General features: G+C 35.6%; 1 protein-coding gene across 2 annotated transcripts; it reads left to right on the top strand.

Moving 5' to 3' along the window:
- Window positions 1–543: 543 nt before the first annotated feature.
- PGBD2 (piggyBac transposable element derived 2) lies at window positions 544–15,713 on the top strand. 2 transcript variants are annotated; one of them, XM_051995635.1, is made up of 4 exons: window positions 544–715; window positions 6,172–6,233; window positions 12,085–12,154; window positions 13,687–15,713. In XM_051995635.1, the coding sequence occupies exons 3-4, from the start codon at window positions 12,138–12,140 to the stop codon at window positions 15,443–15,445; spliced, it is 1,776 nt and encodes a 591-aa protein (XP_051851595.1). In that variant the 5' UTR covers window positions 544–715; window positions 6,172–6,233; window positions 12,085–12,137; the 3' UTR covers window positions 15,446–15,713. The 2 variants fall into 2 exon arrangements, with proteins under 2 accessions (XP_051851595.1, XP_051851594.1); XM_051995634.1 differs by lacking the exon at window positions 6,172–6,233.
- Window positions 15,714–18,729: the final 3,016 nt, after the last annotated feature.

Raw genomic sequence — 18,729 nt, 5'->3', positions numbered from 1 at the left:
TAAGAATATTATCCTTATTTTACAGATGTAGAAAACTGTGGCTGTCAAAGGTTAAATGGTCTAACCAAGGTCACACATCTATTCAGGTTGCAGAACCTGAACTCGGATCTTCGAAATTGGAAAGTCCAGCACTTTATCCCCTTCTCACTTCCCATGCCTCCAAGCTGAAAAAGAGAATCAGTTGCTGAGTGCTGCTCAAGGTGGGATATTGCTTTAGTGGAGATACAACGAGCGGTGTGCACGTAATGTAGTGGATCCTTGCCGCAGAGCAGAGGTCCAAATATAACTCCCGTTAGTTCTTGATGGCAACAAGGCATGGAAGTGGAGAAGCAGCTGCTTCTTCAACACAGGAGGACTTTCTGGATTGAAAATGCATTACAAACAAGACTGCGATGTCACCCTTTCTCTTTCATTCAATTCGGTCTGGCCACGGTGGTCCAGTCTTGGGGCCTGGGATTCCCGGCTTCCCGGAAGCTAAACCAACCAGCCGAAAGGGGCGGAGCCTCCCCGAGAAATGCGACTAACAGCTTTTGTGCCGGAGGTTGCGCATACGAGACGAGGGCGTTTGCGCAGGTCCGAATTTCCTTCCTCTTGGGCCCATTTCTGTTAGCCTGCTGTAAGCTTCCTGATCTGTGCACCGTTTATTGTATGTACTGAGCGGCGTAGACAGAATGCTTGGGGCTGACGGCCCCTCCCTCGACCCTTTTCCTCGCAGGTAGGCATCATTTATAATCCATGTGTCTGTTTCTTTACCGAAATGTTGATGGACTCTCCCTCCCCCATCCTTCACGAAGGAGTGACTTTCAGGGATCTCCTCTTGTGGTGGTGGTGGGTGAGTGATGAAGATCCCTGCCAGGCTTTCGTAATGGTGACGTTATGTTCTATCCATTTCTGGTTCCCTGGGCCTAGGGAGACTCCAGGCCCTACTGCCCCGACTGTTCGGCTCTCTGGACTTAACAAGAGGAACACGATTTGCCCTTTTCCTTGCTCTCCTTCCGGATTAAGTTCGCGACATGTTCCGAGACATAACTGCGAATCTGGCTCTGCGGCCTAAAATGGAACATTGCAGCTCACAGACCAGAGGTCCCCGACGCACACGCTTCCCACCTTCCTCATCTCCACTTGGTTCCTGCCCTAGACTGCGGGAAGAGAAGCAGGGGTCCTCAAACTTTTTAAATAGGGGGCCAGTTCTCTGTCCCTTAGACTGTTGGAGGGCCGCACTATAGTAAAAACAAAAACTTTGTTTTGTGGGCCTTTAAATAAAGAAACTTCATAGCCCTGGGTGAGGGGGTATATAAACGTAGTCAGCTGCCGCATCTGCCCCCGGGGCGTAGTTTGAGGACCCCTGGAAAGGGTAGGCCAAGGTGTGGAGAAATGAGGCCTGCACGAGCCAAAGTCTTTCCTTGCTATGCACCTGGGCACTGTGGGGCTGCGTTGAACACTGGCGCGCTGGATTTGCTCTTGCGCTGGGGTCCATAGTGATGGGGAATACTTAAGTGTTAATGTAAGAGTGAAGAAAAATAGAGCTTTATGCGATTGAATTCTGGCAGTGGTTCCCTTATGATTTAGCATTTGTTATTTGATCTGTTCTTCTTAAGATTTATTTCTTGTTTGGTTTTTTTAATTGACTGCCCCCGCTGGGTTTCAATTTTTAAAAGTTTATTCTTTCAATTAAAAAATAATCCTTTTTGCACCTTGAATAAATTGAAAAGCAAAACAAAACCTGAAAAACAAGCCCCTCAATATATATAGCTGCATAATCAGACAAAACGAATACTCAAATTAGCCATGTCCAAATTACGTCTTTTTTTCTACTTTTTAAGTTATTTATCGTTCTCTGTTAGGAGGTGAGTGGTATTTTTCATCTTTGTTTTTTTGAGCCTTGTTGTTTTGTAAAATCTCAAAATTTTTCTGTATATATTGATTATTTTAAAAATTATTCTTCTAGTTCCACACTGCCCTTCTCAGCTAATATTCCCTCATAATTTTTCTCAGTATGGTATAGTGGAAAGAATGTTTGCTGGTTAACTACTCAATCTCATTTTCTCTTCCTTAGAATTAAGTAAGTGACTGGACATTATTATCAATAAGGTCTCTTTCAGTTCTTCACCCTGTGATCCTTTTAAATTTGAATTCCTGACAGATGACAAGAGTATTGTAACAAAGCTCTACTGAACAATCAAAATCTATCTTGTTATTAAATTTCCATTTACCTTTTTATATGTTTTAAGCTTAATTTTATTTTTTTATTTCTAGTAAAAAAAAAAAGGCATTTATTTTACATAACTTTTTCCATATAAGAAAAAAATGACCATTTCTCTTTTTCCATAGTAAAATTAGGGGAAATGGGGTGAATGGAAGACTATTATGGATCATGTATAAAAATTCTTAGCATTTTTTAAAAATTTTATAATAATTTTTTATTGACAGAATCCATTCCAGGGTAATTTTTTTTACAACATTATCCCTTGCACTCGCTTCTCTTCCGATTTTTCCCCTCCCTCCCTCCACCCCCTCCCTCAGATGGCAAGCAGTCCTATACATGTTACATATGTTGCAGTATATCCTAGATACAATATATGTTTGCAGAACCGAACAGTTCTCTTGTTGCACAGGGAGAATTGGATTCAGAAGGTAAAAATAACCCGGGAAGAAAAACAAAAATGCAAATAGTTCACATTCATTTCCCAGTGTTCTTTCTTTGGATGTAGCTGCTTCTGTCCATCATTTATCAATTGAAACTGAGTTAGGTCTCTTTGTCAAAGAAATCCACTTCCATCAGAATACATCCTCATACAATATCGTTGTCGAAGTGTATAATGATCTCCTGGTTCTGCTCATTTCACTCAGCATCAGTTCATGTAAGTCTCGCCAGTCCTCTCTGTATTCATCCTGCTGGTCATTTCTTACAGAACAATAATATTCCATAACATTCATATACCACAATTTACCCAGCCATTCTCCAATTGATGGGCATCCATTCAATTTCCAGTTTCTAGCCACTACAAACAGGGCTGCCACAAACATTTTGGCACATACAGGTCCCTTTCCCTTCTTTAGTATTTCTTTGGGATATAAGCCCAATAGAAACACTGCTGGATCAAAGGGTATGCACAATTTGATAACTTTTTGGGCATAATCCCAGATTGCTCTCCAGAATGGTTGGATTCGTTCACAACTCCACCAACAATGCATCAGTGTTCCAGTTTTCCCGCATCCCCTCCAACATTCATCCTTATTTTTTCCTGTCATCTTAGCCAATCTGACAGGTGGGTAGTGGTGTCTCAGAGTTGTCTTAATTTTCTTTTTTTTTTTTTTTTTTTTTTAAGTTTTTTTATTTAATAATTACATTATATTGACACTCATTTCTGTTCCGATTTTTTTCCCCTCCCTCCCTCCACCCCCTCCCCTAGATGGCAAGCAGTCCTTTATATGTTGGATATGTTGCAGTATATCCTAGATACAATATATGTTTGCAGAACCGAACAGTTCTCTTGTTGCATAGGGAGAATTGGATTCAGAAGGTATAAATAATCCGGGAAGAAAAACAAAAATGCAGATAGTTCACATTCGTTTCCCAGTGTTCTTTCTTTGGGTGTAGCTGCTTTTGTCCGTCATTTATCAATTGAAACTCAGGTCTCTTTGTCAAAGAAATCCACTTCCATCAAAATATGTCCTCATACAATATCGTTGTCGAAGTGTATAATGATCTCCTGGTTCTGCTCATTTCACTTAGCATCAGTTCATGTAAGTCTCGCCAGTCCTCTCTGTATTCATCCTGCTGGTCATTTCTTACAGAACAATAATATTCCATAACATTCATATACCACAATTTACCCAGCCATTCTCCAATTGATGGGCATCCATTCAATTTCCAGTTTCTAGCCACTACAAACAGGGCTGCCACAAACATTTTGGCACATACAGGTCCCTTTCCCTTCTTTAGTATTTCTTTGGGATATAAGCCCAATAGAAACACTGCTGGATCAAAGGGTATGCACAATTTGATAACTTTTTGGGCATAATCCCAGATTGCTCTCCAGAATGGTTGGATTCGTTCACAACTCCACCAACAATGCATCAGTGTTCCAGTTTTCCCGCATCCCCTCCAACATTCATCCTTATTTTTTCCTGTCATCTTAGCCAATCTGACAGGTGGGTAGTGGTGTCTCAGAGTTGTCTTAATTTTCTTAGCATTTGTTAAAAGTAGATAGTGATAATCACTCTTTTTGGATTATACTTCATTTCTTAAATATATTTCTTATTAATATAGATTCACTTATCCATTTTGCAGAAAGAAGCTCTATAAAATGATAGGGGAAAGAACATTCCCTCTAAATTTAAAGGACATGGGTTCGAATCTTGTCTTTGATGCTCACTATCTTTGTGTCTTTAGACAGTTCTCTTTGTCTCTCAGTTTCTCATCTGAAAAATGAAGGGGTTGAATTAGATAGGCTTTCAGGGCATTTCCAGTTTTAGTGCTGTGATCCTAGAATTTTAAAGATAGGCCAGAACTAACAAGAACAGAAGTTATTTTTGAGAAGAGTACAGGAGTGAACCTGCCATACGAGTATTATTTTGTCCTTTCTCATTTTTAAATGACAGTCATTAAGCATCTACACTGTACTAGGAATACAATAATGAAACATTGAGGTTATAAAGCTCTTATTTTCAAGGAGTTTAATTCTATAAAGGAGAAAAGGCAGGTACATAATTTAAATACCAATTTGAGGATGGAGGAACAGCATGATATAAGTGAATAGTGACTGGTAGTAAAAACGAAGCTTGAGACAGAATAGAAATAGTCTCAACAGGATTTGGTGATTGTTATTAGGTGTGAAAGAAAAGGGAGAAGCAGCTTTGACTATTTTTGAAATTGGAAGAATGATGGTGCTGTCAGCAGAAATTGAGAATTTAGAAATAAGGTCTTTTTTGTGGTGGGTAGAGCAGAAGAGTTCACTTTTGGACATGCTGAATTCTCTTTGGAATGTGACACTTATCCTTCGCCACATTATCAGGAATCACCACTGAGGTAACTGCCACTTTGAGTCCACTGCAAATTTCATTGTATAGGAGTTCTTAACACTATATGGCAAAAATTTTATTCTTTCCTGATTGTTTTCTTGAGCTCCCCAGAGTTTTTGTTCCAAACTAACTGTAGCCTCTTAATCATATCCATACTTCTTAGACTCTTAGCAGATGACCATTCCTTATTTATTGAAAAAAATTCATCATCCATTGTGAACTCAATCATCATTTATCATAATCTTCATCTCAAAACCAAGTTTCTGATTAACAGCTGATTCTCCTTTGGCTGTCCCCTTTCTAGAAACCTCATGCACCATTCCTTTTTCTCTTCTCATTTTTGACCTTGTCCTATCGTTTTCTCTGCTGCCTACAAATAACCTCAGGTATACATACATCGTTTAAAAAAAAAAACCTTCACTATAACCTGTCATCCTCTTAAGCTATCTTTCCTCTCTTTCACAATACTTAAAAAGACTGGTCTTTTAAGAAGTCTAAAAAGTATTTTTTAAAAAGACTGATCTTTGCTTGCTTTATTATTATACTTACTTACTATCTACTTCTTAAGCCTTGGTACACTGGCTTCTGATCCCATCCCTCTACAAAAACTGATTTCTCAGAGACAGTAATTACTTAATTGCTGAATTTTCTTTTCTTTTTCTTAATCATCCAGGACTACTATGAAGCTTTGGGGGATACTGACAACCATTTCCCACCAGATACTCTCCTAATTGGTTTCCATGGCACTGCCACCTGCTAATTCTGTCTATAATAATGTGCAAATTATTTGGAATAATCAATAATTTTGATATAGTTTTGTGATTTTGTGATAGCAGTGATCTGGTGATTTTTTTTTTTTTTTTTTTTTTTGCTGACATGAGGGTGAATCCAAACATTTAGCCTTGACTAGATGAAATTGTTCTGAATTGTTTTTCATACTTATATAATGTTTTAAGATTGATAAAGAACTTTCTTATCAAGTAGATAGTATCATGTGAATATTCTCTTTTTTTTTTTTTTTTTCAGGTGCGTTAGCAGAGGCTTAGTTAAATAACTTGCCCATGTAATGTTATGCAGTCAGAGAGTATTGGAACTGAGATTTAAATACAGATATTCTGACTCTAAATCCTATGTTTTTTCTACTAGGATCATAAATATGGAGCTGGAATGGGCTTTGGAAGTGTTTTCTTACAATGGTCTCCACAAAGGTAGTCTCCTTAAGGGCATGTATTATGTGTTTGAAAAAATATATATATTCGAAGCTCCTAATACAGTACCTTATACATAAGTATTTAATTGTTTCAGTTGGATAATATAAAGTGAGAGTGTTGGACAGTGTGATTAATAAGATATCTTGAAACTCTAAAATCTATGAATCCATAATTTGAAGATGCTGTTGATATCAGAATATCTAGCATAAATACATAGCAGGCATTTGGAAATATAGAACTGGAAACTAGTGAAGAGATTTGAACTGGGGATATAAATCTGGAAGTCCTCTGCATAGGGATTATCCATAGAAGTAGATGACATCACCAATGGAGAATGAACCAAGAAAAGCAACAGAAGCTAAGGAAAGAGTCTTCTGGTAGTCACCTTAAAATGACACAAAGAAGATGAGTCAGAGGAATAAAAGTTTGAGAGAGAATACCCAAGAGAATATTATTACAGAATTCTTGAGAAGCAAAAATGTTGAGAAATGTGTAATCACTTTTGAACATTATGAAAGGACTTGAATGGGCAAGACTTTTAGCAAGTCAAAGTAATGTGGATGGGAGCCAACATACCAAAAGTTTTGATGGTGAAGAGAAAGTATAGATTGTCTTTAGATTTTTCTAGATGTTTAGAAATAAAAGTATGAAAATAGCTTAGTAGTGACTTAACTTTAATATTTTTTTCCCTTTAAAAATCAAAAGGAGTCAGAGTACATTACTATCTTCTCTGTCTTCTAAAATCTAACTTTTTCCTAAAGTTTCTTATTTCATCAGACATCTTCATCCTTTTAGACACCCAGGTTTAAAATCTTAGAATCATATTTGACTCTTACCTTTTTCTTTACTTACATTAAATCCGTTGCTAAATCTTTTCTCTTAGATCTATAATGTTTCTTGTATTTCTCCCCTACTTATTCTTCCCTTCATCCAATCCTTCCTCCAAAACCTAAACTATAGCAGTAGTTTCTTTTTTTCTCAGTAGTGTTTTATTTTTCTAATTACACATAAAGATAGTTTTCAACATTCATTTTGTAAGGTTGTGAGTCCCAAATTTTTCACCTTTCCTCACTTGTCTCCTTCCTCCCCAAGACAGCAAGCAATCTGATGTAGGTTACATATGTATAGTCATTTAAAATATATTTCCATATTAAACATGTTGTGAAAGAAAAATCATAACAAAAGGGGAAAAAACACAAGAAAGAAAAAACAAACAAAAAAAGGGGAAAATGATATGCTTCAATCTGATTCAGTCTTCCTCTGAATCCACCTTGGATCACTGCATTTCTGAGAAAAAAAAAGTTGTTGTAAAAAGTCTGTAATAGTTGATCATCAAATAATCTTACCATTATTGTGTACTGTGTTCTCCTGGTTCTGCTCACTTCACTCAGCATCAGTCCATGTAAGTCTTTCTAGGCTTTTCTGAAATCAATCTACTTATCATTTCTTTTTAATGTTTCAATATTTTTATTTTTTCCACTTATATGTAAAACAATTTTTTTACATTTGTTTTTAAAATTTAGAGTTCCAGATTTTCTATCCCTGCCTCCCCATTGAGAAGGCGAATGTAAAGTTATACAAAATATTTTCATAAAAGTCATGTTACAAAAGAAAATATAGCTCTCTTCCTCCCAAAAAAAACTGTCAAGAAAAAAAAAAGTCTGTATTCAGACACAATTAGTTCTTTCTCTTGGTATAGATAGCATTTTTTATCATAAGTCCTTCAGAATAGTCTTGGATCATTGTATTGCTGTGCATAGCAAAGTTATTCACAGACAATAATCCCACAACATTGCCATTAGTTTGTACACAGTACCTTTCACTTTGCTTGAGCTCATAGAGGGTTTGCCAGGTATTCATGAAAGCATTCTGCTTATTATTTCTTATAGAACATTATTTCATTACATTCATATATCACAACTTATTCAACCATTCTCCAGTTAATGGGCACTGACTTAATTTTTAATTCCTGACCACCACAAAAAGAGCTGCTACAAACATTTTTGTACATGTAGGTCCTTTCTCCTCTTTTATGATCTTTTTGGGATACAGACTCAATAGTGACACTGCTGGATCAAACGGTATGCACAGTTTTAAATTTCAAATTGCTCTCCAGAGTGGCTGGATCAGTTCACAATGCCATCAACAATGCATTAGTGTCTGTTTTCCCATATCCTCTCGACTGTTTATTATTATGTTTTCCTGTCATCTTAATCATTTGATAGGAGTGAGGTGGTACCTTAGAGTTGTTTTAATGTACATTTCTCTAATCATTAGTGATTATGAGCATTTTTTCATATGACTATAGTGATTTTAATTTCTTCATCTGAAAATAATCTGTTCAAATCCTTTGATCATTTATCAATTGAGGATTATCCTTATAAATTTGACTCTGTTCTCTATATGTTTTAGAAATGAGGCCTTAATCAGAAACACTGGCTATAAAAATTGTTTCCCAGCTTTTTGCTCCCTTCTAATCTTGGTTTTGTTTGTGCAAAAACTTTTAAATTGAATGTAATCAGTATTATCCATTTTGTAATTTCATAATGTTCTCTAATTCTTCCTTGGTTATGAATTCCTTCCTTCTTTAAAGATCTGACAGGTAAACTATTCTTTCCTCTTCAAGTTTGCTTATAGTAAAATCATTTACACCTAAATTGTGAACGCATTTTTACTTTATCTTGCTATAGGGTGTAAGAAGGTGATTTATGCCTTATTTCTATTACTATTTTCTAGTTTTTTTCAGCAATTTTTGTTAAATAATGAGTTTTTAACTCTAGTCATTTTGTAGTACATAGGATTGCAGATATTTTTTTCTTATAAAAGAGACATGACAGATATACAAATGTTAATCACATTTACAGCTAATATTAATATAGTGCATTTTGTACTTTACTTAGGAACTTTACATTCATTATCTCATTTAAATTTCACAGCAACCTTGTGATGTAGCTACTAAAAATTTATAGTTTGGCCATAATAGCCAGGAGAATCTCCCTCTTCAGTTATTCAACTTTATAATCATTAAGAAATAAATTTTTAAAAAAAGGTTGTCTAAATTTATGTTGTGACTTGTGGAATCACTCATGCTCACATGAACATCATCCTAGAATAGTTTCTTGTATAGTTTTTTTGCATTTAAGAAAATTAAGTTTTAGAAATGTATGTTGGAACTAAGAAATCACTTCTATTTTTACAGTGAAATGGAAATTGTAAGGGAATTAACATCTGGGTTTTAGTCCCTGGCCTGTTGTTGTGTGACCTTAAAAACAAGCTGTAATAAACTCCTTGGACTATCAAAACAAATTGGGTATATTGAGTGATTTCTAAGAGGCCTTTATAAAAGTTAACATTCCAATCTTGATACTGTCATTAGAAGCAGAAGCTACATTTTTGTGGTGTTTTTTCCTTCTTTAAAATAATATAATGGTTTTTTCTGAGAGCAGATTTCTTGGGCAGGCTTTCTGGAGGCAGCCTTAGTTTCAGTTGAAAGTAATAATCACTTCAAAATGCAGCCAGCTGATTAAAATGCAAATGTTTATTTTCTCCTTCCAAAATAGCCCGTTTAGTTTTTCTTAGAGGCCTATCTTTCTGCTTGATCCCAAGAGCTCTTGAGTTGTCTTGCCTCGAGAGAGGGTTTCTCTCTGAACTGACTGACTGGCTCTCAATCTCCCAGAGTGTTCCTTCTGAGTCTTGTCTCCTTGCCTGGGGCTGGGCAGCTTTCTGGAGAGCCTTTCAGACCAGCCTTGGTCTCAGTGGGGGAAGTGCAGGAACCCAGCCACCACAGTGGTGTGAGATGAATCTGGTTGCACCTCCAAGAGAGGGCTTCTCCTGAACTAACTTGACTGGCTCACTGAAGCTCTACTTATGCTCCTTCTCCAGTGGGATTGTGGGATCCAAGAGTGGGATTATGGGTTTCCTCCCAGAGTGCTCTCTGGCCCTAAGAGCTTCTTGCTTAAATGAGCTCTCTAAAGGTGTGAAAACAAGCATTGTTTCTCAGTTCCACTTAGTACCTTGTTTCTTCTGGTCCATAACATCTCCTTGTAAGATCAGATCAATCATACTGAACCATGCTATATTACATAATTATTGTCTCTATCAATTCTAATGACTTAACAGCTTCTAGGGATTCTAACACATTTTGTATGACTTTATCTGGTTTTTATAAGATCAGAGAATGGGACTTAATGCTACTAATGTTTATCTATTCCATCCCAGACTATACTTCACACTTCTAAAATTTTGAAATTCTTTACAATCTTCAGCAGTGAGATTGTAGTTTCTCTTTGGCTCCCAGGAAGTTCTGGGAATTAGACAAGGTAGGTAAGTAAGAGGAGGAGGAAACTAAGGATAGGAAGAATAGTTAAGAAGTTAGTTTTTAAAAAAATTATAGGTTTTTAGAAATAAGGATTTTGAGAAGTAAACGTTTCCTGAATTAGTACAATTTTTTAGCTCTAACTGGTGGTTGGAAACATTGATATGGGTCAGATAGCATCATCAAGTTATTATCAGTAATTGGGTGACCAGAAGAATGATGGTACTTTCTATTGAAGCAGGGAAGTTTGAAAGGGAGTGGAATTAAGGGATTTAGACAGGTTGAGTTTGATATGTCTCTGGGACATCTACTTTGTTTGTTCTCTGAGTTCTCTCTGTGGAGATAATATTTAAATCAATTGTAATTAGTAACTTAAGGCAGTAAGCATAGAAAGAAGGAAGAAACATCCAGAACATCCAAGAACAAAGTCTTGAGAAACATCCTCAGAAAGCATAATATGAATGATTAACCTTTAGAGAAATTGAGAAGGTGCCAGTGAGTCAGGTAGTAATAGTCTAAGGAAAACCAAGAGGAAAAAGTGTCCAGGAGGAGAGTATAGTCAGTAGTATCAGATAAAGCATAGATATTAAAAAGCTTGAAAACTTAGAAAAAACTATCAAGTAGAGATTGTTGATAACTTTGAAAAGAGCGATTTTAGGTGATGATAAAATCAAAAGCTACATTACAAAGAGTCAAGGAAGGAGTGGAAGAATAAGAATTAGAGACAGTGAATGGAGGTAGTTTTTTCTAGAAGTTTGGATGAGAAAAGGAGAGAGAAAGAAGTATGTTTTCAGAGAAAGTGAGAATTTTTTAAGGACAGGGGAGAGACATTGAGCTAGTTGAAAGTAGCAATAATAATAATGTTAGCATTTATAGGATGGTTAAAGGGCACAGGGGAGAGAGCACTGGTAATCAGAGACTCATTTTCATTGAGGAAGTAAATAGCTCATAACATTTCCTTTTTACAGTAAAGGAAACTGGGGCAAACAGATTAAAAACAGATTCCTAGTAGGGAAGGAATCAATAGAGAAAAGTTGAAGATTTAAAGAGCAAGATGAGGGATGAGTGAGATTGCAGTCTTCCAGGGGGAAAAAATCAGGAAAGAATGAACTAAAGGTAAAGAATCACATAATTATCAAAGACTAGATAGAGGAGATATCAAAGGATTTTGAGGCTAAGAAAAGAGAATGTTCATCTTGAATGAGCTGGGTTTTCCCAGTAAAGTAGGTGTTGAGTTCCTCAATTGATGGTAAAGGTTGGTGTGAGAAGATTCAAGAGATAATAAGAATTTGGGCAATAGTATTTCTAAAACTATTTTAGTATATCTCTATCAAGAAATGATAGGAATGCTTTGCATATAGTAGGTTCTTAAATATTGAATATAAGAAAAATGGTAGAAGTCATTTTATGAAAGAAGACTTTTGAATCAGAAACTTTTATTTCTAGGCTAAAATTGTCTAAAGTTTTATGTTTCTTTTATGAAAATGTTTGAATTAAGTGTGTTTCCAAGAAAATTATTTTTTATTGTTGTAGGGAGAAATTTGGACTCTTGAATGTGAAAAAAGAGCTCTTTCCCTCAGCACACTATGGCATCAATCTCAAGGTAAGAATTGCCATTTTATACAGGATATTTTGACAATTTTTACCTTTTCCACAAAATTAATAGAGGGGCCATATTGTATAGTGGATAAAGAGCTGAATTTATGAGTAGTAGTTTTGTGTATGAGTTCATTTAATAACATGTGCTGGTTTTGTGACTATAGATAAATCAGTTACTTACTCTCTTACTTCCCTGGGCAACTTTCTAAGACATTGATGAAGTCACAGGGCCAAAAAAAATTATTTATTATTTTAACATAATTTTATTGTATATTGAAAGGAATAGCAAGTTGTGCATAGTAGATTTGCAATTTTATATATGATCATCTTTTTTATTGCATTATGTTATAGAAATACTTGTTTTGTTAAATTAAAAATAAAATAATAAGGAATTTATTATTGAAAAATAAAAATCAACATCTTAAAATGCTGCTGGTACAACTAAGCAGTTCTCAGGAATCAAAGAAATGGAAAGAAGGAAAGATAAAAGTAAAGGAAATGGGAAAGAGCAATGAGAAATGAAAAAGGATAGAAATAGAAAAAATGTATTTTGTACAGAATGGTTGATTATTCTGTATCTAAAAAGATGTTCTTTACTTTTTGGGGAGTGCTATTAGAAAAACTGCCTAGGTGATTCTGAAATGGAAAAGCACCCCAGATGGGACCATGAGAAACATAATCTTGAATCTTTGTAGTTAGAAGTTTATTACTAGTTCTTCACTCCCTAATGCAGAGGGTATTTTTAACAATCCAGATGTACTGTCCTGAGAATCCTGAGACCTTGACAACCTGATAAGAAATGCTGCTTGCTGCTGCCTGAGAACAACCCTCTTAGAGTGATAACTTTTTTTGCTTCCTGTTTAGAATAGAAATTCCTTTATTATGACAAATGTATCAAGAAACATTTTGATGTCTTTCTCTTCTTTCTATAAATATATGGCCCCAGGGCCACTCATTACTGACCCTCCAGTGTTGGTGTTAGGGTTCAGTCGCTAACTAGCAATAAATGCTCTTAAAACTTCATTATTTTGACTGCCCTGTTTTTCTCTCACCTGGGCAGTTCACTGCCAAGGATTTTCTTAAATAATGCTTGTTTTTCTAATATTAGAAATTGGAAATTAGTATGTGAGGGTTGGTTTATGAATTCTTTGTACTTGAAACAGCCAGTATAATATAGTAGAATAGGTCTTGAATTGGAAATTGGTAGGTGTGTCTCAGGCCTGATTCTGCCACTCATTAATTATATGACTTTGGGAAAGTTATTTTATTCACCAGATACTAGTTTTCTCATCTTCAAAAAGAAAAGAGGTGAATTGTATGGTCACTAAAGTACCTTCTTGCTCTAAAATTTGGCAAAGTCTGCTGTTATTCATCATTTTTTTCTGTTTTCTTATTCCTGTGTGCCTGGGTGAAAATTTTGGGAAAATTTTTTTCTTCCTATCTAGTATTAGCTTTAAAAATAATAGCAGGTAACAAAAAAAATTATCTGATCCAGAGTTTCCTCCACCCAGTAATGTCTGTATTCTGTACTTTTAGAGGAGATGCATCTGGAAAATTGCTTAGTCCTAAGATAAGATCTGCTAAGTTGCTTGAAGTTCTGAATTCTCTGGAAGATGAGTCTACCAAAGAGAAAGAAATTATATTCATCTCACCACCTGATAATGCCGTAGGAGACTTCACTGATGAGGACTCAGGAGATGAAGAGGGACATAAAGGAGGGAATTTGCCTGGAAGCATGCTACATGCTACTGTGATATCTGAGGGTTCTGATACTGGGGAGGACAATGAAGAACTTGAACTACAACCAGCAAGAAAGAGACAGAAGAGAATTGCTGAACTAAGGAGGATTTGGACCAAAAGAGATATTAGACCTGATTTTGTAAGTTGGTCTGCATCAGATCCTCATATTGAGTATCTTAAGAGTCAGGAATTGAGCCCAGTTGGACTTTTTGAATTGTTTTTTGATGAAGGAACAATTAATTTCATTGTTAGTGAAACCAATCGTTATGCTTGGCAGAAAAATGTCAACTTAGATCTTACAGCCCAGGAATTAAAGTGTGTTTTGGGTATACTGATTCTGAGTGGTTATATTTCTTATCCTAGAAGGAGAATGTTTTGGGAAACATCTCCTGATTCACATCATCACCTTGTTGCTGATGCAATTAGAAGGGACAGATTTGAATTAATATTTTCATACTTACACTTTGCTGATAACAGTGAACTTGATGAGAGTGATAGATTTGCAAAAGTAAGGCCTCTCATAATTTTGATGAATCAGAATTTCCAAAAGCATGCTCCTTTAGAGGAATATTATAGCTTTGGTGAATCCATGTGTGAATATTTTGGACATCGTGGATCTAAGCATTTGCACAAGGGCAAACCCATTCGATTTGGGTATAAGATTTGGTGTGGAACAACTAGCAGAGGGTATTTAGTCTGGTTTGAGCCCTCTCAGGGAACATTATTCACAAAACCAGAAAAAGATATAGATTTAGGAGGAAGTATGGTGATAAAATTTGTAGATGCACTTCAGGCACGAGGCTGTCTGCCATATCATATTTATTTTGACAAAATTTTTACAAGTGTCAAATTAATGTCAATTTTGAGGGAAAAGGGGGTTAAAGCCACGGGAACTGTCCATGAATACATGACTGAAAAATGCCCATTCAAAGATCCGAAAGATTTTAAAAAAATAACAAAAGGCTCATTTGATTACAAAGTGGAGGAAAGTGAGAAAATCATTGTATGCCGTTGGCATGACAGCAGTATTACTGATGTATGTTCCAATGCAGTTGGAATAGAATCTGTAAAACTAACAAATTGTAATTCAAGTGCATCTAAAACTAGTACTCGGGTACATCAGCCATCATTGGTGAGGTTGTACAATGAGAAGATAGGAGGTGTTGCCAAAATGGACCAAAATATTTCCAAATATAAGGTGAAAATTAGAGGAATGAAATGGTATTCTACCTTTATAAGTTACATTATTGATGTGGCTCTAAATAATGCATGGCAACTTCACAGAATCTGTAATGAAGAGACTCAGGTAGATCTTTTGGCTTTCAGAAGATACATTGCTTGTGTTTATTTGGAAAGCAATGCTGACATGTCATCCCAAGGAAGAAGAAGTAGACGTTTAGAAACAGAGAGCAGATTTGACATGATTGGTCATTGGATCGTTCACCAGGATAAACGAACCCGATGTGCACTTTGCCATTCTCAAACAAATACCAGATGTGAAAAATGCCAGAAAGGTGTTCATGCAAAATGTTTCAGAGAATATCATATAAAGTAATCACATGATGAACTTGCATTAAAAAAAATGATTTACAGTCCACCAAAGTGTAACATATTAGAGTTTATTTATATATATTAAGATTTGTTTCATTAATATGTAATAACATTCAATTATGTATAGTAGTTAGAGTAGTAGTTCCATTCTTGTATATTGAAAAATGTTTTTGGATTTGACTTTCTAAAGGTTTGTTTTTTGCATTATTTGTTCTCTTCATTTCATCATTTACTTTTTTTCCCCAAATAAAAATCCCATTTTTGGTCTCTTAGTGTCTTGTACCTAAACACTGTAAAAACAAAAAGAGGATTTATGTTTAGTTTTTTTGAAATGTTTGATTATATGCTATTGAACCAGTTATGCCCTTCCATCCCCTTTATTTATTTGGAATGCAGTTGAATACAGTATGTAGGCAGTAACCAGCAATAAAAAAGCATTAGAAACTAGTTTATGCTATGTACTATCTTAGGCACTGAAGATAAAAAATTTTAGATGTAATCTCTGCCTTCAAGGAGTTTATATTCTAATGGGGAAAGACAATGTAAAAGGAAAGGAACAAGCATTTATTAAGCACCTGCTTTGTGCCACATACTGCTAAGCAATTTACAAATATAACTACACCAATCCTGAAGTAGATGCTATTATGATCATTTTACAGTTGAGGAAACTAAGGCAGAGAAATGACAAGGGTCACAATTAATGTCTGAGATCAGATTTGAACTTGGGACCCTGACTCTGGGCCCAACATTCTGCCACCTGCCTTCCATATAGTTGTAGAATAATTACATACCTGCATGTACATATGTGTATGTCTGTAGATATATGTATACACACACACGTGTATACATACATATATATATATATGTATGTATATGTATATATTTGGTAAATATAAAAATATACTCTACCAGATAGTGTGAGAAAGGATATTGACATTTGAACCGGGAAATTGGGGGTTGGAAGAAGATTAAGAAAATCTTGCTGTAGAAATTTGGGCTTGAGCAGACTTTCAGAAGAAAAGATATTCAAACTAGAGATATGGGAAGAATGCATTCTAGTCATGGGAAATGTCCACTGTAAAGGTATGGAGATGGAAGATGGAGTATGTAAAGTACAGAGAGGAGGCCAGTTTAATTGAACTTTGAAGCAAAGAGAAATGTGTGTGTGTGTGTGTGTGTGTGTGTGTGTGTGTACACACACACACACACACACACATATGTGTTTGCATGTATAAAAGATAAATTGGTATGTTAAGAATGGCTTTAAATTTCAGAGGCATTTATATTTGATTGTAGAGACAAGAAAATCAGTGGAGTTCATTGATTAAAGCTGTAATGTGATTAGATCAGAGTATGAGTTGAATGGGGAGATTGTTGAGGCCCAAATAATTAGAAAGCTTTTGCAGTGGTGCATAGGTGGTGGCTATGTGAGAGAAAGCATCAGATAATAGAAATGCAGAGGCAGGAACAAGATTTAATTAGATGTATAGGGTAATGAAGAGTGATGAGTGAAAGATAATATGGTGGTTAAGAATCTAGAAGAATGGTAGAAATTCTGTCAGGTTGACAAAAATAAGATGATTTGAAAGAAGGGAGGGTTTTGGGGGGAAAGATAGAGTTTTTTTCTGGATATGTCTGTCCTTTGAATTCCAATCTCGCATGACATATTTGTCTAATGGACAAATTGGCTATTGGTTTGACTGTTTGGAATCTTCAGTAATTTTTAAGAGTATAAAGGTATCCTGAGACCAAAGAGTTTGATAACCACTAATCTAGTGGAGATTTTTTAAGGTTAGACAAGACTTGGGCATATTTAAAAGTAGAAGGGATGGGATGGGGGAAGGGAGAGGGGACAGACAGAGACAGAGGAGAGAGAGAATTGTGAATTGAAGATGCAGTCTTTTGGAGATAAGGTAGAATTAAGGTTATTTGGAAAGGGGTGGTTGGTCTTAGTAAGGAGAAGTGTCACCTTATTACAAACTTAAGAGAGTAGGATATTATTTCAGTGGATTTCAAGATGAAGGGAAAAGAAGAAAGAGTTCATGTCACAAGGCCTCAATTTTCTCAACAAAGTAAGTTGATAGGGTTGTGATACAGGGAGATGTTTCAAGCTTGAAACAAATGAAGGATTTGAGGGAAGAAAGACTCAGGGAAGAATAAAAAATCTTAAATATAATATTGTGACTTCATCCACTTACAGCATGTTAGTAGAAGCAAAAGAGGCAGATAATGGAATGGGAGAAAAGGACATTGTCCATTGAAAAACACAAAGAGATAGGTGGCGCAGTGGATAGAGCGCCAGCTCTGAAGTCAGGAAGACCTGAGTTCAAATATGGTCTCTCAGACACTTAACACTTCCTACCTATGTGACCCTGGGCAAGTCACTTAATCCCAGTTGTCTCAGCAAAAGAACAAAGAATTGAACTGATTACGAGGTTTTCCTAATCATTTTCTTATGTCATAGAAACCTAAGACAGGCTAGTGAAAACATTTGATCCCTGACTTAGAGTCATATTTTTAAATGTATAAAATAAAATAAAAACACATAAGATTAGGAAGAGATACATTATATTGAAATACAATTATGGCGGAAATTTTAAATCTATTAATAGCATTTTAAGAATCCCTGATCTTTAGGAATGATATTGGAAAGAGAAGAATGTGGATTTTCACAACAGGATAATGACCCAAGAAGTTCTGAGGAGAAGAGGAATTGATTCTCAAAATGAAAACAAAAAACATGTTTAGGAGGGGTGAGGCACAGAGAGAGATGGAATAATAGGTTATGATCAGAAGAATTTCAAAGTTTTTGTTTTTATTAGTAAAGTGGAATATTGTGAATAATGATGAGAACCAGGGAGTGACCATCCTATATGTGGCTGAGGTGGAGTGGAGTGAAATGAGTAAGTGAAAGGATTTAAGGAATAAGGAATTGAGAGTTTGGGAGAGCATCGATATTGGAAGTTGTCCTCTACTATGGGGAGTTATGGGGGATAGGAAGACAAATGAGCCAGGTGCTCAAAAAACCTTTTAAGTGTACCCTAGCTTTCAACGTAGATCTTTTATTGTAAAATGAGAGCAGTGTGATTGAAGCATTAAGTTAACAGATTTCAATATAATTTTATTCTATGTGGTTTTAAAATAGACTGTAGCCTTGAACAGCAGTAGACCAAATAGATTCTCAAAAAACATGTTCTCTAGAATACAGTTTATTATTTGTTAACAGAAAGAATTGTCTTTTAATTTTGACAGCATAGCATTTAACACAATCAGCTATTGTATTGGGCC

The sequence above is a fragment of the Antechinus flavipes genome, chromosome 4, assembly GCF_016432865.1.
Source record: "Antechinus flavipes isolate AdamAnt ecotype Samford, QLD, Australia chromosome 4, AdamAnt_v2, whole genome shotgun sequence".
Classification (NCBI taxonomy): domain Eukaryota; kingdom Metazoa; phylum Chordata; class Mammalia; order Dasyuromorphia; family Dasyuridae; genus Antechinus; species Antechinus flavipes.
This window is presented reverse-complemented; position numbering and strand designations above follow the sequence as displayed.